Source organism: Schistocerca cancellata, chromosome 2 (genome assembly GCF_023864275.1).
Source record: "Schistocerca cancellata isolate TAMUIC-IGC-003103 chromosome 2, iqSchCanc2.1, whole genome shotgun sequence".
Lineage (NCBI taxonomy): Eukaryota > Metazoa > Arthropoda > Insecta > Orthoptera > Acrididae > Schistocerca > Schistocerca cancellata.
Window position 1 is genome coordinate 796,265,856 of NC_064627.1, and position 24,610 is coordinate 796,290,465.

The following is a 24,610-nucleotide window of genomic DNA, read 5'->3' on the forward strand; positions in this document are numbered from 1 at the left end:
TTTCTTTCGTTTTGGAGCTCTTGTGGCTCTTTCAGTAGTTTTTGGAGCATCTATTGATGAGGATGTGTCTCCATCACTTGGAGGACTCTTTGCACTAGAGTAATAAGAATATGTTTTCATTCTAGATGGTATCTTTACAACATCAGATGATGCTGGAGCACCTTTTTCTACTAGTGTTGTCTGAATTGACGTACTTCTCTCTGAGAGAGACTGACTTGATAAACTGGTATCATCTAAAAATATCTGGACCTTATTATTACCATCAACAGTAGGCAAACTACCTGACATAGCTCTTTCACCAAGTACTGAACTGTCTATAGAACTACTGCTTGCTGTTGAATAATGTGGAGCACATTTATTCTGGACACTCTTCGTTGGCTTTTCAGGGGAAGTTAAGGGTACAGACATATCATCCATTGATGTATCTACATTTGTAAGGCTTTTTGATGAATAATATGTCTGACATCTGGATCCCGATGGTGTTTTACTTAACCTGTTTGGGCTTGTATCATCCAGACATGTATCACTTTTAGCTCCAGAGTAGAATGATGGACTTCTTATTCGGGATTTGTTAAAGTTTTGTTCTGAATTTGTGGCACCGGCAAGATCATCCATCGATGTGTCATCACTTTTTGCACTAGAATAATGTATTTGGCATTGAGGACGCACAGTGCCTTGACTACTTGACCATTCAGACAGAGAAAGACCCATTGATGTGTCTTCACTCAATGAGCTGCCAGCACAATAATAAGATGGGCACTTTGGTTTGACAGCTACTTTAACAGTACCATCCAATGTTGTCGCTGATGATGAAAGACATTCATCACCAAGGCCCGACATAAATTCATCGTCATCATCATGAAGTGTATGATTTTCATCTGTAGAGCTCTCATCCCCAGCAGTAGGATCTGTTGAATCTAATACAGTCACTTTACAAGCTTCTTCTGGATGAATTTCCATAAAAAATGTTTCTACATGACTAACAACAGGAGTCTCAAATACAGAAGATGAAGTTGGTGGAGATGGCCAATCCTCATCTGATATCTTCTGGGTTTGCGGGACAGGTACATTTTTTTCTTCAGCTTCTGCTGCAATTCCTGTTGATGAGACAGCCTCAACATTCTTAGGAGTTGGGTCGGCAGGAACAGGAGGAGTCTCTGTCTTTCCCTGTGCATCGTCAGACTGGAGTGCTCCACCTGTTCCAGATGGCGGATCTGAGGAGAGACTAGGCTGGCGATCACTGGAAAGCAGAGATTCATCATCAACAGAGGGTGAATGGGAGGAAGGTTTGGTTGAGTCATCCTCTAAATCAGACCGCTCCTGTTCCGATGTTGTACTACGTTCACTTATTCGAGACAGTGTGCGAGAAAGAGAAAATGTAGCAGCACCGTATCCACCTACTATCATATCGGCCCCTGTCAGCCCACAAGGGTATCCAAAACCACTGGGGAAATCAATTAGATCATCACGAAAGGTATCATCACGATGATTGTTTGAAGTACTTGAGGTTTCCTCCTCATCAGCCAAATGTGCTGCATCATCCTGTGGGAAAAAACCATCTTCGAGACTGGAACTCCCACTACTTTCAAGAGGAAATGGTCGCCAGTGTGCAACAGCAGCCATTTCTGCACGTGGTGCCATGGCTAAGGACGAAGATGTTGTTGAGCCCTCTTCTTCTGAACGAGTTCTCTCCATTATATTTCTATCATCTCTTGGAGATTCTGAAGACTCTTCATCCTTTCTGTATGGTTCTTCTGCTGCTGATTCAATTTTCTCATCCTCAGATGGTCCTAATTTTTCATCACATCCACTATCATCTGTTGTTGAAACAGGTACATCCGGAACAACCCTATCACCTGACGTATCTTCGAGGTCCTTCACTGCATCTGCCTTTAAAGTTTCATCTAAACTCTCAGTTTTTGATATTTGGTCAGTTTTTGCCTCCTCCTCTGAACTTCGTGGTAGTTCAATATCTGCATATTCTTCAAAGGACGCTGTTGGGATGGCATTGCTGTCTGCTACGTTCAGGCTCCCTCTTTCTCTTAAAATTGGTGGTGTTAAATTGTCGTAATCACTGCAGACATCTGGGCTCTCCAGGCTCTTTTCAACTAGTTTATATGCTTCTTTAAACTCCAAAACTAGGTCTTCCTTTGGTATTGGTCTAGCAGATGCTGACTCATGTTGTTCATCTGAAATAATCCATAGCTCTGGGCCTGGATCTTCATCAAGTGATTCAACAGCACTTTCCTCACTTCCATCTGCATACAGCAGATGGGAAAAATCTTTTTTTAGAGATTTTCCCATGTCTAGCTTTTGTTCATGTCTATATAATTCATTAGCTACTGATGTATCAAAAAATCCTGATGCCTGAGACTGTAATCCAGTTTCTTTTTCTTTGTGCAGTAATTTTCTTTTATCTCGCACTGGTTTTTCAGGGCTTAATACATCTGGAACTACCCTTTCCTTGTCTGGTGACAAGCCATACTCTGTCTTTGGCACTTCTAGTGACCTTGATGAGCTTTCCAGTTTGTGTTTAGCCTCTTTTTTCTCCTGAGACCATGACTTGGTAGCTAATAGTTTGCGCGGAGATGTACGTTTTACACCATCCCCATCAGCATTTGGAGGTGATATAATTAAAATCTCCCTTTCAGGTGATTTTTCAAGCACCTCTTTAATTTTTTCTTCAAGAGACTTTGCCTTTCTGTATTCTGGCAGTTTATCAGACTGAAGGGACTTACTGCTGGAAAAACTTTCACTTTTTGCATGTTCTTTTTCCTTCAATAATAATAACCTCTCTTTAGGACTAGGTATGTCTATTGCTTTAGAAGGTTCAAGTTTAGGAACTGCTGGTGACTTTATCGGTTGGCCAACACCGCTAATTTTGTTCATTCCTGCAGTGGCTTGTTTGGTTTGAATAATGTTTGATGACTTGCCTGAGACCCCTGGGCTGGCTTTACTTACTGCACTGACTCCAAGTTTTATACCTGATGTACCTACAGGCTTTCCTGAAACAGGGCTTCCTGCAGGTTTTGTTGTGGGTTGAGGAGACCTATCTCGTTTATGTGATTTTGTGTCTGTCCTCAATGTGGATGGGGCTTGCTTAACCAGGACTTTATCAGGTTTTGGAGGAAGACATGGTTTGGAAATTGCCACTGTACTTGAAGGTGGAAGACTTCGATGTTGAGGCTGTAAAAGAGTAGGTCTGGAAGGAACATTGCTTCCAACGGAAGCACTCTTATTAAGTGGTTTTGATGCATCCACTTGTCCATTACTATCAACAGTATCATCTTTACTGGAAAACGAGTCAGCAGGAGGAAGGCGATGAAGTGATACAACAGGTGCATCGAGAGACTTTGCACGCCTTGATGATGATGGAGAATCTGTAGAGCCTAAACTTCGCAATTTGGTAGAAACTGCAGATCCTTCAGACCAGCCCAAACGTGCACGAGCAAAAAGTACAGGAGATCGATCCCGCCTATGTGCCGATGCTACAGAGCGTCTAGCAGCTTCAGCTAGAGCTGGTGCCCGTTGCCAACCCTGATCAATTGGTCGCCTCACATCAGTTGACAAGAAATCAGGTAAATCAAAAAAACTTGAATCACCTTTCAGAAGTTCCTCAAACGAACTTCCTTGCCTTTTGATGGGGGCAATTTTCTCCTTACCTGAAACTGAAGCTGTACCTTTATCTTCACCTTCTTTTTTGGCTTGCATCTTTGATTCCTGTCTGAGAGCAGTGCTACTTTTTACAACATCTGCTTCCTTGGCCACAGTATCTGATTCTTTGATGATGGCTTCATATAAAGGACTGGTAACAGATTCGGACTGTTGTTTCAGTCCTGGTTTGACTGGGTCACCTAAGGTCATGGATGTGCTAAAGCTAGCTTCAAAAGAGTCCTGGAAGCTCATAGCAGGAATTGTATCATCAACAACTTCCTCAGATGACTGCTTATCTATGGAGGGAACTAACTGATCTGGCTCTGGTTTGCGGGGTGTTACATCAGATTTGGTTCTCCTTACTACAGCTTCCTTTGGATGATGGTGCTGGCTACTTACGTCAGATTTTGCTCGACGTTGGACAAATGCTGCCTGTTGTCTAGATATCTCATACTTCTGTGCAGTCTGTGCAGCTATTATTTTCACAACGTCTTCTTGTACACCAAGATCTTTATCCAAATTTGAACTGAATTTATCTGCTTGCAATAGTTTGTCATTCTTTGGAATGTTACTAGCAGAAATACTTGCAACAGAATCTTGACTAGAAACTGGAGGCTGATAATGACTTTGAGCAAATGCTGTTCTAAGAGCTTCCTTATGAAAACCTGACCCCTCGCCATATTTTCGACTCTGAGGTAGAATTCCATTCTGAACTTCTGTTTCTGTTCTAGAAATGTCTGATTTTGCTCGACGTTGTATTAGTGCTCCACCACTTGTCTTTTCACCAGATATATCAGATTTTGCACGACGATCAGTGAAACGTGCTGCTGTTCTAGGATGTTTGTAAGAAGAATCAAAACTTTTGTTGCTCGATGTGGTGTGCTCTCTTTGCTTGGGCGTAAGTTCTTTCTTAAGACTGATGCCCGATCTAACCAAGTCTACATGTGCTGCCTCAAGCATTTCAACACTTAGGTCAGGAACTAAGCTATCACCCTCATCCCTCTGCCTTGCAACATCTGATTTGGTACGGCGCTGTACAAACACAGAGCTTATAGATTCTCGTTTCTGAGTTGAAACATCTGAAGCTGCTCTGCGAGGTGCAAAAGGGGAGCCAGATACCTCTTTTGGTTTTGGCATAAGCCCCAATTTCCCTCGACCTGGAAGAATGGCACCTACTAGTTTCTCTTGCATACTATTCACTTCTGATCGAAAGTCTCTATCAAATGATAATGCAGGAGAAAAAGTTTTGTCTTTTTCCATTATCTCTGGGGAAAATTTTAGCTCATCTGTTTTCTGCTGTGTATCACTACTTACCTGTTTCAACAAACTGCCACTAGTATCTGTGTTAGATGGCATATGGCTGAAACTACTGGTGCTTGTCTCGGGACTGCTGGGAAGTGTTGGTACAATTGCTACTTCATCACAGCTGTCTGTGCTAACATTAGCTGACGACTTTTCTAATAATTTAGATTTGTCTTCAACATGAGTTATGGAAGTTTTATTCGAAAAATCTTGACCGGGAGAGTGAATTTGTTTAGAGATATCACACTCTGGCCTGACTGAAGTAGGCAATGTACCAGTTGGTAGCCCATTTTGACTTGTGGCTGTGCCATTCATGGGATGAAGTTTATGTAGAACATAGGGAATAGTAAATTCGGAAGATTCAATTTCTTTATTTTTTAAGTTTTCCTCTTCATCACCACCAAAATCTGTGCTGTCAGCAAGAGTAAGATCAATAGACTTCTGATGTGTCAATGCCCAGCGTTTACCACGATTAGCCATCTGTTTACTAACTTCATGGGAATCACTTTTCACTCTTTCTACAGGAGCACGATGAATAGTGTCCTTAACCAAATTACCCTTTTCTCTGACATCTATTATTAATTCTTTCTCATACTTTTCATGATAATCCACGGAAAGAGTTTGTGCTTGTCTTTCTGCATTTTTCAGATTTTCTCTCAAATCTTTATTTGAGAGACCATCTATCAACAGTTCTTTTTTAGTATCAATATTTATGGGAATTATGTCATCAAATTGCTTGGTCTTTTCTACATTTTCAGAAATATCTAAATTAATGGCAGGTTTGATTTTAGATTCCTCCTCAGTTAACTGTGGCTTCAGAGGAGTTTCAGAAATAATTTCCACAGCTGGCACATCACTTTTGACACCTAAAATGCTGATTTCCTTGCCATTGACAATATTTGTACTAGTAAATGTAGGTTTAACAGGAACTGTGTCAACAATCGATTTATCAAGTGCAGAAGTATCGTTAACAGTAAGATCATCGGTGTCCATTTGAAATATCTCTGGACTCCGAGAACTGTCTCTTGCATTAGTGTCTGGTGCACTTTCATCCAGGGGTAAATTGTCCCCACCTGAATCAATGCTCCCAGATCTACTTCCGGCATAACTCTTTATTTTGGATCTACAAGTGATACCATCTAATTCTGCCTCATCTTCTGCATCATCATCTTCATCTTGCTCTCGTTCCAGAAGTTCATACGAATCATGAGAGAGATCGTCGTGGGACAAAACAATTTCTTCTTGTGATCCAGTATCAGCTGTACCCAATAATATACATTCACTCCCTCCTTCAATCATTCCCGGCTCCTCCCCACCTCCACTTTCCGTTGAAAGACTTGAAGTAGTGCCAGGGTAGCTGCTGGAATAAATGCGTGTATCAGGAGTGACTGCATCAGGTCCTCTGTCAACAGATCCCATCTTGCTACCAGCAGCACTGTAACAGGTGCGCCGGCTGTCATCGTAACGGGTGATTGGGGCATCTAACAGTCTTTCTTGTCTGTAAAAAGACTCATAATAGCCTCTTCCAGAGCTCGAATGATCATCTGGCAGATTTCGGCAGCTTGAACTTCGCTGCCATTCGTGACGACCGGTGGAATGAGTTATTACCAGTTCCCCACTCTTAATGTTAGTGTTAGTAGCACTGGAGGTAGTTGGAATGTTAGAGGGAGGATGGACTGTACGAACAGTAAACGTAGTTTGGGTTGGAGAAGCAGTAGTGAGAAGATGATTGGCTGTTTTCTGACCTGTGTTCGGGTGACGGTAAGGGCTCTGCGGATGTGGCTGCTGCCGTGCGTTCACAAACTCTTGTTCTTCGTCGTCCGTAGCATTCTGCTGGCCTGGGGTCCTGGGGTAAAAATGCTGGGGACTGGAAGTAACTGATGTCCCTGGCGATAGGGAAGTGGTGAGAGGTGGTGAGGGCGTCAGGGTGGGAGCAATAACAAAGTCGCGTGTGTCGAAGTCGTGGATATCGGCTGTATGTGTCGGTGATGAAGTCGCTGTCATACTCGGTGTCCTGCGGCGGGGATCTGTCGACCCCAGCGTCATCGATCCGCAAGACAGAGACGCTGGAGTGCCGGCTGAAACAGTAACAATAATGAAATTCTTTTTATTTTTCCATTCATTTAAATCAATGCAGAAAGCAGTATGAAGACAAGCACAAACACAAAAATTGTGAAAAAACTGATCCACATGTTATGTACAATAAATGATGAATAAATTCGATAGTTCTATGTCTACTGTAGATTCAAAATATATAGGCACTGTCAGTTGGAGGTCCCTGAAGTAAATGCTGATAGTCTTTACTGTAGATTCAAAATATATAGCCACTGTCAGTTGGAGGTCCATGAAGCAAATGCTGATAGTTTCTTATGTACCCATGCAGGTGTGACACTTCCATTCCAAGAATGATACCAGCAAATAGTTGATAAATTTAATTTCAAAATAACAAAGAGCAAGCCACAACTGATGCATGAGGTTTGTTTAAATAAAATATACTTGTGTCGGAGACGTCACAGATAACTTTACTGACAAAGAAAGAATACAGCAATTGAGATCTATACTTTTCTTGAAGAATGATGAGAGCAGACGAAGCTACCTTCCCACAGTATCACATATCACTTGATCATAAATAATGCCCTGACCTTCCTGTGCCCATATGTGGTAATCAGAAGGCAATATACCCAGACTGTAATGTGGGTGAGGCAACATTTTCCATTGGAAAGGAATGCAGGCGTTCCATGTCGCATTGGTAGTTAACATTAGCAAAATCGGACCTCATGACAGTTTGGCTGGCCACGTGCTTCTAATGGCCCTTTAAAGGTTCTGTGAAGTGTTCCAATAGCATTGGGTATTGAGCAACGCTTATGGTCCCATTAGATATCCACTCCAGCACTAATTATCCTTGGATATCAAAGAACAAGCTCAGCACAACCTTTCTAGCCACGACAGGTGCCTGGACCTTCTTCAACTTGATGAAAAAATGACTTCATTCTGTTTGGAAAAGATGATAGCATGTTTCTTACATAGCCACAATTTGCTAGAAGAATGCCCTCCTTTTCTTTTGTATTGGACGACGCATGCCAGGCACTTTCCTACACCCAAGCCTTGGTGTTAATTGTGAAAATATCAGACTCTCCATGCAACGCAAATTTTCTGTTATACGGCAATTCTCCCTTGCCAAAATGCCAATATGAGAAACTGTTTCCACATCAATTACAGGCTACTGTACAGGTTGTCATACACTGTTTGCTACTATGAAACTGGGCATATCACTTGAGCACAGTGCTACATTTGAAGCACACTTCCCTATACAAGGTTTGTATTCAATAATAAATGTCACTTTCTTCCAACAAAATATTAAAAATGCCATACTACACTTTCTTGGATGTATACAGTACACTTCTTCTGTTACAAATGGTTACTGTGTGTGCATAGCACAGTTGTCCATGGAAATTCAAATTTTCTGCACAGATACAACAGATTACCAGTTTCACTACCCAACCATTTTGCAGATGAATGACAAATAATATTCTTGGTGTTACAGGCATTGTCAGTGTTTCACTTCAACAACGCTTACAATCTGGATGCCTGATTAGCAATATTTAAGCACAGTATCAGCAATAAATACATTAGACCCCACCAAACCCAACAATTTACCTCAGTGAGTAAATGTGTTTCTAGAATGTAAGTGTCGGGGTGCACGCAGCCCTTGCAATGCAAACTGAGGAGCTACTTGATTGAGAAGTAGCAGCTCTGGTCTTGGAAACTGACATACAGCCGGGAGAGTGCTGTGCTGACCACATACCCCTCCATGTCCGCATCCAGTAACACCTGTGGGCTGAGGATGACATGGCGGCCAGTCGGTACCGTTGTGCCTTCATGGCCTGTTTGGGCAGAGTTGAGTTGAGAATGTAAGTGTTCCCTTTCATTACATCATCAGTTCCTTTCTAAAATTCTGCTACTTTAATTTATGTTCTCTTCTAGACTGAATAAGTGAAAGGGGAAACTTCAAATCAAGTATTATTATTGTTGTTGTTGTTTCACATTTGTTAACAGCAATGGACATATTTTCTGTTCCCACTTACATATACACCAGTAAGTTACAGTATGAAAATTGCACTAAATCTGTCATTAATTACAGAAAAATTTTCTGGAGAAAGTGAAGTAACATTTCTGGAGTACCATGATTCCCGGAAAAATTTCCATTTCCAAAGTAGTTAAAACACTCAAAAATTTACCGAGAGAGGTGGTGCAATGGCTAGCACACTGGACTCGCATTCAGGAGGACGATGGTTCAATTCCGCGTCCGGCCATCCTGATTTAGGTTTTCCATGATTTCCCTAAATTGCTCCAGGCAAATGCCAGGATGGTTCCTTTGAAAGGGCACGGCCGACTTCCCTTCCCTGTCCTTCCCTAATTCGATGAGACCGATGACCTCGCTGTCTGGTCTCCTTCCCCAAACAACCCAACCCAACTCAAAAATTTAGTGAACAGACTGCTGTATGATCTAGATGAAGTCCCATTACTCTGTGGAAAAATTCAGAAATGATTTTTAATGTACATTTAATCCTTTTTCTTGTAATGGTAATGCACTGATCAGTCCCTCTTACACCAACCCTTCATCCCTTTCAATAGATAAAGAATGGTAGTCTTTCTATCAACATTCATTCATGCTGATTAATTTTGTGCCTCTAACAAGGGAACCTCCCCATTGCACCCCCCTCAGATTTAGTTATAAGTTGGCACAGTGGATAGGCCTTGAAAAACTGAACACAGGTCAATCGAGAAAACAGGAAGAAGTTGTGTGGAACTATGAAAAAAATAAGATAATTATACAAACTGAGTAGTCCATCCGCAAAATAAGCAACATCAAGGAAACTGTGAGCTAAAGAGCGCCGTGGTCTCGTGGTTAGCGTGAGCAGCTGCGGAACTAGAGGTCCTTGGTTCAAGTCCTCCCTCGAGCGAAAAGTTTAATTTTTTTATTTTCAGACAATTATCAAAGTTCAGGCACTCACACATAATCATCTTCACTCTCCAAAATTCCAGTACATGTTCAGATTTGCTTGGGCATATGCAGGATTTGACGGTCTACACACAGAAAAATTTGAAAGCGTTAAAAACATATGTTTTGACAGAGCACAGAGAAAACTGTGCGACTGGGAAACTGTTGCATTCATTTGTTGCAATTTATGTGACAAACTCTTATGTTTTCATCACTTTTTTGGGAGTGATTATCACATCCACAAGAAAACCTAAATCGGGCAAGGCAGAAGAATCTTTTTACCCATTCGCCAAGTGTACAAGTTAGGTGGGTCGACAACATATTCCTGTCATGTGACGCACATGCCGTCACCAGTGTCGTATAGAATATATCAGACGTGTTTTCCTGTGGAGGAATCGGTTGACCTATGACCTTGCGATCAAATGTTTTCGGTTCCCATTGGAGAGGCACGACCTTTCGTCTATTAATCACACGGTTTTGCGGTGCGGTCACAAAACAGACACTAAACTTATTACAGTCAACAGAGACGTCAATGAACGAACGGACACATCATAACTTTGCGAAAATAAAGAAAGTAAAATTTTTACTCGAGGGAAGACTTGAACCAAGGACCTCTCGTTTCTCAACTGTTCACGCTAACCACGAGACCACGGCACTCATGAGCTCGTATTAACCTTGATGTTGCTTATCTTGCGCATGGACTACTCAGATTGTATATTTTGCTTATTTTTTCATAGTTCCACACAACTTCTTCCTGTTTTCTCGATTGGTCTGTGTTCAGTTTTTCGAGGCCTATCTACTGTGCCAACTTATAACTAAATCTGAGGGGGGTGCGATGGGGAGGTTCCCTTGTAAGTAAATAGAATACAATTTGCCATAGTTTTTCATATGTTATATTGCAAACGAATGTCTATTTCCATGAGAAATATATTCCAGAGCACGGATAAAAATTATAAAGTATGAATCAATAATTTTGCGTGAAATAATGGTGACACTTATTCTTTAGACATAATGTTCTAATCTGAAATCTTCATTGAGTGGCACACAGAGGTATGTCTGAGACAAGCTAATCAAAATCTCTGAAAATACCAATAAGGATTTTTTTCTTCCGGTATCCAGCTCCGTGGAAGTTGAATGCTTGCTGGAGGTAATGGACCTAGATGGCCATTAGAGGACACAGTCTTGCCACAGCATTGCACTCATAATGTGAGTGCACCATACGTCTCGCCATGTGAATACGCTGGCCAATTGTGGTCCTCATGTCTGATGTAAATATGGCCATCCAGGGAACTGTCAGTCAGCTCTGTACTTGCATCTGTTATTGTGCATTATTATAATCACTGTACTATGGACTATTGGATAACAATCTCACTTAGCGCTTGGTCTTTCTCTCTGGTAGTGATTCAGATCATCTCTCTCTCTTTGCTCTTGGGCTGTTGACATCATCGGATGATGGTTTCCACTTTGCACTTCATTGCTTACGTGTGATGCTTTGGTATTGTCATTGTCTGTGTCTTGTCCACTGTCTGTCAACCATGTTTAGTTCAGCTACAGCTTGGTGTTGTGTTCCCTTCTGCAGGCATGACAGCTCTACAGAAGTTGTTAAGCAATGAATTCAAAATAATAAGATTTTTCCACAGAATACTCAGAAATGTCACAGTCTTCCTCTGTTCATATTCGGCAAGTTCAGACACACAATGTGGACAAACTCTTGCGTTGCTGCAAAGAGTTTTGCAACAGCTGATTAGTGAGAGAGAAGTGATGTTGCAATGGAAGGAAGAGGAGTAGTGAGTAGTTATGTAGAACAATGTTATTGAAAGACCATTAGGTGAGTCAGTGCCTCACGAACATGTCTCTTGAGTTGCAGAAGAGTGACCAAATTTCCCCGGTTCAGATACTTTCAGAGGAGCTCCAAAGATATCTTCTTCTCAGCGTGATCTTTTAAATAAATCATAGCCATGAATTGCTGCTTTACTAGAGAAGAAGTATTGAAGAATGTTGAACACCAAGATAAATGCTTCCTTAGGTCAGTCTGTGCCGGTCATTCACATCAATCTGCAACACTAAGGAACAGATGACAAATGATCAAAAATTTCATGGGTGTTTGTAAATAGTACTGTTGTTCACAATAAGCCTTGTCATTTTTATTACAATGGTTCAACCATAACACAAAATAACAAATGCAAATCCGAATATTTTGGTATACTTCTCAGAATGTGAAATGGCTGCTAATGATGACTGTCAGTCATGGTTCCACAAACAGATTTTAAATGCAATTTTTGTCTGTTCTGCATGTAATGGAATTTCCTGCCATATTCAGCTACATTTAAAACCAGACTGACAAGTATGTTCATATACCCAGTTTAAGGATCTAAAATCTCCTCCAAATCCTTGGTCAGTCCTGAACTTCCCACTATCCTGATGAAATCTAATGGAAGCTGCAGCATTTATGCACATATACTACTGGTCATTAAAATTGCTACATCAAGAAGAAATGCAGATGATAAACGGGTATTCATTGGACAAATATATTATACTAGAATTGACATGTGATTATATTTTCACACAATTTGGATGCATAGATACTGAGAAATCAATACCCAGAAAAACCACCTCTGGCCATAATAAGGGCCTTGATATGCCTGGGCATTGAGTCAAACAGAGCTTGGATGGCATGTACAGGTACAGCTGCCCATGCAGCTTCAACACGATACCACAGTTCATCAAGAGTAGTGACTAGCGTATTGTGATGAGACAGTTGCTTGACCACCATTGACCAGACGATTTCAATTGGTGAGAGATCTGGAGAATGTGCTGGCCAGGCAGCAGCCAAACATTTTCTGTATCCAGAAAGGCCTGTATAGGACCTGCAACATGCGGTTGTGCATTACCCTGCTGAAATGTAGGGTTTCACAGGGATCGAATGAAGGGTAGAGCCATGGGTTGTAACACATCTGAAATGTAACGCCCACTGTTGAAAGTGCCGTCAATGCAAACAAGAGGCGACCGTGACGTGTAACCAATGGCACCCCATACCATCACGCCGGGTGATACGCCAGGATGGCCATGACGAATACATGCTTCCAATGTGCGTTCACCGTGACGTCGCCAAAACGGATGCGACCATCATGATGCTGTAAACAGGAACCTGGATTCATCCAAAAAAATGACGTTTTGCCATTCGTGCACCCAGGTTTGTCATTCAGTACACCATCGCAGGCATTCCTGTCTGTGATGCAGTGTTAAAGGTAACAGCAGCCATGGTCTCCGAGCTGATTGTCCATGCTGCTGCAAACATCGTTGAACTGTTCATGCAGATGGTTGTTGTCTTGCAAATGTCCCCATCTGTTGACTCAGGGATCGAGACGTGGCTGCACACTCCGTTACAGCCATGCGGATAAGATGCCTGTCATCTCGACTGCTAGTGATACGAGGCCGTTGGGATCCAGCACGGTGTTCCGTATTACCCTCCTGAACCCACTGATTCCATATTCTGCTAACAGTCATTGGATCTTGACCAAAGCGAGCAACAATGTCGCTATACGATAAACTGCAATCACAATAGCTACAATCCGACCTTTATCAAAGTCGGAAACATGATGGTACGCATTTCTCCTCCTTACACCAGGCATCACAACAATGTTTCACCCGGCAACATCGGTCAACTGCTGTTTTTGTATGAGAAATCGGTTGGAAACTTTCCTCATGTCAACACGTTGTAGGTGTCGCCACCAGCACCAACCTTGTGTGACTGCTCTGAAAAGCTAATCATTTGCATATCACAGCATCTTCTTCCTGTTGGTTAAATTTCGCGTCTGCAGCATGTCATCTTTGTGGTGTAACAATTTTAATGGCCAGTAGCGTATTATTTACATACTAGCACAGGTTTCACTTCACAAGATTTTCGAGAACAGATTTTATGGAAACAGCTTTGAAAGCTTTGTCAAAATGATTTAATACCAGACAATGTAATAACTGTCTGACTTGTCTGACTTGTGATGGCTTCAATGAGCTGTAAGCACCTCAGCTTGTTCCTGTTCTGCATTTAAATCCATTTTTTAAATATATATTGCTGTTAATAATTTTAGTGAATATCTTGTACATTACAGAGAGGAAAGTGAAAGGTCTATAGCTTTTTATGACTTGGCCAACTCCTTTCTATACCAGTAAAACAATAATTTTATTCAGAATGAGATTTTCACTCTGCAGCAGAGTGAAAATCTCATTCTGGAAACATCCCCCAGGCGATGGCTAAGCCATGTCTCCGCAATATCCTTTCTTTCAGGAGTGCTAGTTCTGCAAGGTTCGCAGGAGAGCTTCTGTTAAGTTTGGAAGGTGGGAGACGAGGTACTGGCAGAAATAAAGCTGTGAGGATGGGGCGTGAGTCATGGTTGGGTAGCTCAGTTGGTAGAGCACTTGCCCGCAAAAGGCGAAGGTCCCGAGTTCGAGTCTCAGTCCAGCACACAGTTTTAATCTGCCAGGAAGTTTAATTATTTTATTGTTGAACTTGTGATAAATTCTTTTACTCTACAGATATAATGTAAATAATTTTGCAAGTTCATTATATATTATAACGTTAGTGCATAAATTTGTCATTTTTTTGTTCTGCAAGTTGGTTTTCTCGTTACTACAGGTCTATTTATTGATTATCATTTTTTATTTGCAATTCACTTTCGCTATTTGAGTTTACATAATGTGTCATTTGGAGAAAGTGAATGGAGCTGTATACACTAGAAAACGAAGTGCCATGTGAAGAAACTGGAACATCCTTCTGTTTGAGTTCAACAGACAGGTGATAGCAGCACAGACAGCCAGAAACATTTTTTCTGTGTATGGGGATAATGTTATTGGACAGAGCATGCCAAGAAAATTGTTCTCTCATTTGAAGGAGGATTGTTTTGACATTAGCGACTCTCCATGTTCAAGGAAACCTTTGCGATTCGGTGAAGACTGTTTAAGCACATTAATCCACAATGGTCCTTGTCAGTGTACTACAGAATTGGCGAATCTGATGAATTATTATCATTCTACTATCATGCAACATATGTATGCAATGGTAGAAGTTCAAAAATCACATGTATGGGTACCGCATGCTCTAAGCCAAAATCACAAAATCAGTGGGTGAACGTATGTGTGTCTCTGCTTGCTCATCATCAATTAGTGAACAATACTGATCAGCCACTGTCGTGAATGATGATGATGATGATGATGATGATGATGATAAAAACAACACAAACATCCAGTCCCATTGTTATTTCTGTCTATCAGGTTTGAGACTAGTTCATAATTTGTGAATATTATTTGCCCTGTTGCCCTACCTTTATGCAATTGAGTCTGGTACTCAAGATTAATTTTACCGATTAATGTTAGTAGTGAAGCCTTGAGTGGCTTCTCACTTAAATCTTATTTATAAATTCTTTTACAAACTTAGGCTGAGTGATCTCAATTTAAAATGAAGCTCTGCGCATTGCTACTTGTTCTTTGGCTGAGATTTGCATTTTATTTCATTATTTATGAGCAATAAAATAATATTTTCAGGTCTACATTACACATTGTTTAATAGTAGTTAATTGGCTGTTCTGATTTCCCGTCTTTACAGGTGTTAACTGAACCATTAACGAAATATGTTTTCTGTGCTTGATGCATATTTTTGGGAACATGTCTTAACTAAAATGTTTTTGTCTGTTCTAGTTGCTAATGAAGTCATCTTGTGCCTTGTTGAATTTACATGGTAGTATAACCAGTGAGGTCAAGGTTTGCACTAGTTTCAATTCTAGTTTCAATTTAAAATTAAAATATTAAATATTTATTGGTCATTTCTTGCATTTATTTAAGCTTGATTTCACATTTTTTTTAAATCTAAAAACCAGCTTGGAGAAATTCTTATTTAATAAATTAATCTTTTCCTGAAAAGTGGTTTTTTTACTGGCACCTTACCACTCCTCGCTCCTTGCCTGCTAAAAAATTTAAATGACAGAACTCAAAACCTGCCTACAATGCTGTGAAATGCACATGCCTGGATTTTAGCCCCAATACAGCACCCAATTACAACTTGACAAAAATTGTATTCATGTTGACTTTGCCCATGTGTCTGGGGTTCGGAGTGGAGTTACATGCAATGGAACAAAGACCTTCAACAAGGTCCCCTCCAACATGAAGTAAGAAACTGGAAATCCATATCAATAAAGTGAGATAATTTGATGTTATTACAGTCTGCAATCAATTTTCCAGAAAAAATCCTTATCAATAAAGCAATAATGTATTATTGTTACAGTTTTCAGATTAATTTTCCAAAAATAGTAATTAATGCATACTTTGACTGATTCCATATCCCTGAAGATTTTCCTTCTTGATGAGATCTACTGAACATGAACAACAAATGACAAATGTGAACTTTAAGAACTTTCAGAATTGGCAGGGAGTTAACAGTCAACACAACTGGTAGCTTTTGATTAGTTCATCCAGCCGCATTTCTACGATTTTTTCAGACTAATGACACATTATCAGCTTTGAGAAATCTGACAACTGTTTCCAACTATAGAGAACAGGCAAATGCACCAAACCTGAAGAACACTACATTACTTCAGAAGAACAATGTGCCTTTTTGCTGAAGTGGTGGGATATGTTACAACACAACAAAAAACATGAGACACACATACACACACAACACAAAAGATTTGATCAAAATTATAAATAATGTCTAGCATAACAGTTATCAGTATAATAATTAAAACAATGTATGGAAAAAATTGGCCAGGTACAAGAAAGACTTATTTTTATTTATATATTTTTAAATATGCTCGGAGAGTGGTGTGCTGACCACGTGCCCCTCCATATCTGCATCCATTGATGCCTAAGGGCTGAGGATGACACGACAGCCAATCGGTACCATTTCGAGAATGTTTTAACTTTAAGTTTGAAGTCGGATAATAAATGGCAAAAGGAATGTTTTTTCATGTGGTAGATTTACATATTGACAAATTTCTGATTTATTTCCTTTACCTGTACCGTGAAACCTTGCTTCTAGCCAAATTTCATGATTCTAGGTCAATGGGTTTTAATGAGTGAGTTGTGTGTATCTACATATGTGACACAAATGGCCATATCTTCTGATTGCATTGTCTTAGAAGCTGTGACATAAATTTGAACTTGATTATGTCTATCTGTTCCTGAGGAAAAGCCATCTTAACAGACAGAGAGTCAGCTAACATATGACAATTTTTTTTTTCATGTGAAATAATAACAGTCACAACTCCCAGACTTTTTCCTTTAGTTGTACTGTGAAACTTTGCTTCCTGCCAAATTTCATGAGTCTAGGCCAACAAGAAATACCCTACAGGTTTTGATGCGTGAGTTTGTGAGTACCAAAGTATGCGACATAAATGACTATACCTTCTGACTGCATTGACTTCAAAGCTTCAAATTTTTATACCATTAAGGGACTGTAGACCTTAGTATGTGACTTAAATTTCAATTTCATATCCCCACTCGTTCCTAAGAAAAAGGGTTTTTACAATCAGATGGACAGGCAGACACGCAGGAAGATAGACAAACAAAGTGTTCCTAGAAGACAATGTTTCCCAGACTTTCTTGCACCATTACCCTGTGTGCCACCAAATCTTAGACAATACCCCCATCTACACCCTACCACCATTTCCCCCCCCCCCCCCCCACACACACACACAATCACCAATGTCAGCACCTGACTAAACATCAGAATGAAAAAGAACTTTCTTTGAACACTTTTATTTTAAAAATAGTGGAAGATGAATGATATTTTGTTTTCTGGAAGTTTTATTGAGTCACAAACTAATGAGCCAATGAGACAATTGGTAATGCTTATGACTAAAAACCATTTTTATATTTGAGTTGTTTTCAGCGAGTGCACATCATAAATCATGTTCCAGATCCATTCAGTTACTGGTTTTAACAACAATATTGTTATTCAGTCCTGGAATTTACAACTACTTGTTTTTATTTCCATTTATATCATAATCAAAAATTACTTTCACATCTATAAATCTCGAATCCCACATTTCTTTTCCAAGTTTCATGGGTTGCATTTGGGGCAGGGGAGGGGGGGGGGGCAGAGACAGAGAGAGAGAGAGAGAGAGAGAGAGAGAGAGAGAGAGAGAGAGATAGAGAAACAATTCCCAGTGCTAACCAGTAACAGTGAGGGTAGGCACTTGTTGCAAAACACACTTCTCCTGTACTACTACTTTCCCTAGTGGCACTTCACCTGCACCTTCATTTAAATGAACCAAGTTAACATGTGTGGACTATACTTACTGTTTGTAAATCATTTGATACTGGTTTCCTCAATTTTGAACTAGCAGAAATTGGAAGACTTCAGGCTGTTAAGGCTTTATGTCTGTCTATTCTAATAACAGTAGTAATAATAGTTATAATAATAATACTATGTACAGCATCTGAAAAGTCTTAGTAAACATGGGCTCTACAACAAGAGCTATAACTACTACTTCATCTTCAATACTGTGAAACAAATTTCTTTGCCTGCAAGCTCCTTGCTTTCCATGTTTTGAGAGGAGACAGTATGGACCAAAATAAGAAAAAACTCTTTAGTACTCATGGACTCTAAAGTACATAACTTAAACACCATAGGCACTTGTTCAGTAGGAGAGAGGTGTTTCACACTAGCAAATATGAACCAGTACTCAGAGCTTGGAGCTCATAAGGTATGCACATTATAGCCTGTGTTTACGGGACTTTTTTTTCTTGTTTTGGTCCATAATACCACCTCTCAAAATGTGAAAGGCAAAGAGCTTGCAGTAGATGACATGTTTTTCACAGTATCAAAGATGAAGAAGTGCTGATAGCTCTTAAGGTATGCATTTTAGAGCCTATGTTTACTATATCTTTTTTGCTTCAAATGATTGTTCCCGTCATATCCCTGAATATTGACCATGAAGAAGTGCTGATAGCTCTTAAGGTATGCATTTTAGAGCCTATGTTTACTATATCTTTTTTGCTTCAAATGATTGTTCCCGTCATATCCCTGAATATTGACCACTCCTCCTGGGACACTCTGCATACTGTTGTCATGCTGTCAATTAGTTTATTTATCTGTTTCGAAGTGAGCAAGGAAGAAGTTTCTGGTCTATTGCACAAACTATCTATAACATGGAGAAGACATTTTCATGAGATATTTTGCATTTGCTACATATATGTCTTGCTTTTGCCATGATCAATGTATGGTACAAAGCACAAAGTATGTGTGTGATAGGTGGACTCTGGGAGAAATCTGTGATCTCCATAATGCTAGTAACTGAGAAAAAAAATAATTATTGATAACTTACATAGTCAATATTAATCTTACCAAATTGTGATAGTAGCACAGATCTTTTAAAAATAATTTATCAAAACTAGACATAATTGTCTCAATGGGAATTCCACGATCGATTCGCTGTCATAACTAAACAGCGAACTGAGTGTTCTGTATGGACAAGTTACTCTGTAACTACAATATATGATCTGAAGATGGGCAGCTAGCCCGAAACCGGTAACTGAAAATAAAGAATAGCGATCGAAGACTGAAATGCCATATTTTAAAAATAATTTAGTTTTGTGACAGAATCAGAATCAAACCCTTTTGTTTTTACCCCTCACAAAATTTCTTTTTACCTCTCAGGGAGTAATCACCCCCAGGTTGGGAACCACTGCTACAAGAGTATAATTTTTATTGATTACGATACGGAACGCTAAAAATGAATATTGCAAAAAAGGTCCTGGAGATTCACATTGAAAAACTTCACATAACCTTGAGAAAAACCTGTATGATTACAATGCTCATACAATAAGCTGTAGCACAGCCGGCTCCAGAGCTCACAACATTGTACGAAAATGATCGATGGGAGAATTCCTTAAAATGTTGTTCAGGGAAGGCATCTGACCAAGAAAAAGTCAATTCATGTGCTTCATTACTGGAATTTAGCTTGAAGGAGAGAGGAGTTGACATATTACTGGTTTTAAAAACTAAGATCCAAATGTAAGTCTAACTTCTCTGAAGTCTCATATAGAATGATGAATTAATTATGGTCTAATTACAGGAAGGGTACAATATGCCTACTGTTCTATAACTGCTGTTTCAGAGGAGCAAACTATGGCCAGCACTAACTGTCACTTTCTCATTCATCCTACATTATTAATGAAACAAACAAACAAAAAATTAACAGTGCTCAGCACTAGCTTTCTATTTGTTCTGATTTATGGGTAGCTAACACAAAATAAAAATACAAAAGGAAAGAAAACACGTAAGACTACAACACAGCAAACAAATTACAGATGACAGGAAGTAACTCCTGCAGGATGCTACAGGGTACAAGATTCATACTACAAACAAACAACAGATTGTGGCTAACTCATTTTCTGAAATATACTATCCCTAGGAGTGCTGTCCAGCAAGTTATACTGGGAACTCAGATGATAAGAGAAGTATGAACAGGCCAAAGCAATGAGATGAGTCATGGATTACTCATTTGTCAAGAATATGCCTGCAGATGGTTCTAATCTGATGGGCAATTTCACATGAAGGGTCCTCCATAATAACCATGAAGCCAAAGAGCACACAAATACATTCAGAATTTCATTAATATAATTAGTGAAAAACAGTCAATAATATTCTTCTGGGTTGTCACCTGTAAAATTCTGACGTTTAGGCATCTGAGGAAGGCGCCTTGCAACAGATGCCAAAATGTCGGAATTTGATGGAATTTTGCAGATGATAATGCGGCCTCAAACCCAGAAGAATTTTACTGACTGTGACAATGGCCATGGAAGCCTACATTTACATTTAGTGAAAAATACTTGAAAATGGGCAACAATGTCTAACAGATGTCATGCAAAAAAATTTGCTCATCAAGCGGTGGCAGAACACACAAGATTGTAAATAGGCAAGCTTACAGAGCCAGTGGCTCCTTCTTCAGGCAGAAGGGCTGAAGGTGAAGGAAGAGGGGTGAAGGAGGAGGACTGGAGAGGTCTAGAAAAAGGGACAGATTTTGGGAAATCTCACCTCACCTCAGCCTTCAATGCACGTAATTACCCCACCAGCTTAGTTCAAAGGCAAATATCGCAAGCCATCACATCCAGTCCTGGTACTGCTGATCCCTCCAAAAAAAACTTCGAACCATGCCACTGGTGCCTTAGTATTATCCTGGTCTGGAATGTATTAATCAGCTACTTCGACAGGGCAATGACTTCCTAAAATCATGCCCTGAACTGAGATTCACTCTGTCTGAAATTTTGCCCACCACACCTAGAATAGCTTTTTGTCACACTCCCAATCTCCACAATATTCTTGTCAGACCCTATCCTCCTCCTGCACCCATCTCCCTACCCCACCCCTATGACCATCCCAGCTGCAAGACTTGCCCTATGCACCTTCCTACCACAACCTATAGCAGCCCTGTAACTGCAAAATATATACTATCAAAGGGAGAGCCACCTGTGAAACGACAAGTCATATACCAGCTGTTATGGAAACATTTTTCAACCTTTTACATCAGCATGATTACCACCAAATTATCAATTAGGATGAATGGGTATAGGCAGAGGGTGTATACTGGCAACACACAATATTCTGTTGCAGAGTATGCTCTGCAACATGACAGTCATGACCTCAGTGCCTGTTTCACTACACGTGCCATCTTGATTCTTCCCCCAGACACCAGTTTCTCAGAACTCTGCAGGTGGGAACTAACGCTACAACATGTCCTCGGTTCTTGCCACCCACCTGGCCTTAATCTACGTTAATTTCTCCTGTCTCAGCATTTCTTTACAGCAACTACTCTTTTCTTCACTCCATTTCAGTTTTCTACATCCTTCATTGTCTTACCTGTCTATTTTTCACCACTCCTATCCCAACCCTTCTGCCTGAAGAAGGAATCACTGGTTCCAAAAGCTTGCCTAACTACACCCTTCTTTTGTATGCATGTTCTGCCACTGCTTGGCGTGTAGAGCTTTTATCTAATCAATTAAATTATTTTGTAAAAAGTTGAGTCTCTACTTTTTTACAGGAGGGTGAATTTAAAAAAATGAAGAATTCATCAGTTTTTGCAAAACAGATATATGTAATATGAAACTAAATGAAAAAATGTAAAAATGAGAAGCATGCGAATACGTTATCTCACATATGTTCCCAGTATGCTCAATTGGAGCACAAATAAGAAGCATACATAAGCTCAACCATTGACGCAATAAAGTTGTTAAGGAGATTTATACAAATAAAATGCACTATAAAGAGAAACTCTGATGAAGAAAACAGGATATAAGACAGTACTGCCAGTTTTAGAATCTAGAATGTGTTTCCTGTCATATGTCTCCCAATAAAATCACACCAATTAAATGAATGAAAACCACATCTTAACTCTGAAGGACACAAGAAAGGAATAAAAATATGTCAAAAAATGACCCAAAAAATAACTTAAATGTAGAATAAGCCACAACTTGAAATAATGTCCTCCACTGCTTTGGAGATATTTACAATGAAAGTATCTGCACAAAGAAAGTTATCCCATTCCTAATCAGATCATCAACAAATTGACAGATGTGGATAAAATCTTCTGACCAATGAAGTCTAAGTGGTCAAGACTCAGATTATAAATCTAAAGACTTCAGATCCAATATTTTTCTGGCTCTTGGAAGAGGGGGAGTCATAGCTCTGCACTTTGTGTGAAAGCTTAGCACTTTATTATCCTTTTCTGAGAACCTATATGACATTCAGTAACTCATCAGGTGAGTTACAATCTATGCTCACACAATTACAACGAGTAAATTTAATGTTTAACTATAAAACCTTAATTTGGTCCCACGGAACAATAAATAAATAAATCAATAAAATAGAACACCTCCAGGCATAAAAATTACTCTTACATCAGGCAGTGGAGGAAAGACATCACAAATTATGCAGATCCCAGGAAAATGACAACTTATTTAAAATTGTACATAATGCTTGATATCTAAAAGTACAGAAAGAAGCTGAATGTTTTATAATCACCACCCGTCTCTGAATTTCCCCTTTAGAAAAGGACATGTCACATGGTGAAAATCCAAGTTCTCCAACACTCCACTATCAATCTTCCCACATTTAAAATCAAAAACTTATCCTTTCTTACACTCATCAGCACTGGAAGCATCAAATTTGTTTATAAAAAGAACCATATCTTAAGTTGTCTGTACACAAACTTTTTTTATTTATTCCGTGCAGGAGGACAATGGTTTAAATCCCCATCCGGCCATTCAGTTTTAAGTTCTCTGTGATTTCTCTTGGCAAATGCTGGGATGGTTCCTTTGAAAGGGGTATGGCCAATTTCCTTCCCTGCCCTTTCCTAATCTGAGCTTGTGTTCCATCTCTCATGCCCCATTGTCAACAAGGCATTAAATGCTAATATTTACTCCTTCCTTCCTTTTAACCATGGATTGTTAGCTACTGGATAATACTGACAGATACACTGCAATTTCTCATGCAAAGTATATATTTCTGTCTATATTCAATTAGTTACAAATGGTTTGTACTTTAAGACACACTTTCTCTTTTTTACACTAGCAGGATTCTTATGCTGTTGGAGTAAAAATGAAAGGGACAACTTCCAGGGCACAGTAGATATCAAATTTCTAAAGCATTATGTCAACGTGCCAAACCTCATAATCGACTCAAATACAGTAGTAGTTATGTAAATAAAGTTCCTTATTTAGCTGATCATCGTTTTTGGTGCCCAAAAGCTCCTACCACCAATAAAGACAGTTGCAAATCCTTGCAAGAAGAACAATACAAAGCTTTAGCCAACTTTTGTTTGGTAGGAGAGTGCTTGAAGAGACAACCTGAGCACATACTAAGTGAAAAAATGTAAATGGACCAGCTAATAAGAGCCTTCATCACTCAAAAAATAGTTTGTGAAAACCAAGGACATTTAGTTTACTGTGAATTCTTCCACAACAAATAAACATGAAATGCAAGCTATCGAAGTTTGGCTGTCCTTAAAATGTATTTTCACTACTTCTGAAACAAGTCATTTGAGTTTAGGCTACTGTCTGTTCCCAAACATTACTTTCTATTTAAAAATAATTAGTTTTCCAAACCAACAAACCACAGTGATACTGACAGACATAAAGTTATACATGGGGTTAAATTGCATCATTACCCTTAGACAATACACAAACTCAAATTTACTCCATAACAGCCTTTAGCAGTACCAGCAACAAAAGAAGAAGTAACAAGGCCAGTACCGTAACTGAAATATTATACATCATCACCACACATATATAATCATTCTATAGACACAAATTTGAAACATATGGCGAAAAAAATTTAAAAAAAGTAACTACGAAAATATATTCAGGAGTCACATCATAAATGCAATAGTGTCGTACTGTTAAATACAGTATACATTTTAGTGCCTAACCTGGCACAAATTATTAATTTGATAATGAAAGTAATTTTAGTGTGAATTAGTTGTCATGCCAGTTAAGCACGGCACTCAAGCACTGCAGGACACACAACTAGCCCCACAAACAGTAGCACCTCTGAATTCACAATTACTCCTGCAACAATATTGGCTGATTGTTATCTGAGTATTTTCCCGATTCTGAGATCAAGATCTATAACATACTGTATGCCTTCCTATGCATTTTACCTCA

At 39.5% G+C, this 24,610-nt stretch overlaps 1 protein-coding gene across 1 annotated transcript in view; it reads right to left on the reverse strand.

Moving 5' to 3' along the window:
* The window catches only part of LOC126162648 (FERM, ARHGEF and pleckstrin domain-containing protein 1), a 707,909-nt gene that overhangs the window by 130,979 nt on the left and 552,320 nt on the right, over nt 1-24,610 (reverse strand). Inside the window, exon 11 of the mRNA XM_049919284.1 lies at nt 6,702-7,034. Within this exon, the coding sequence (XP_049775241.1) occupies nt 6,702-7,034 (333 nt within the window). The remainder of the gene's footprint in view (nt 1-6,701; nt 7,035-24,610) is intronic.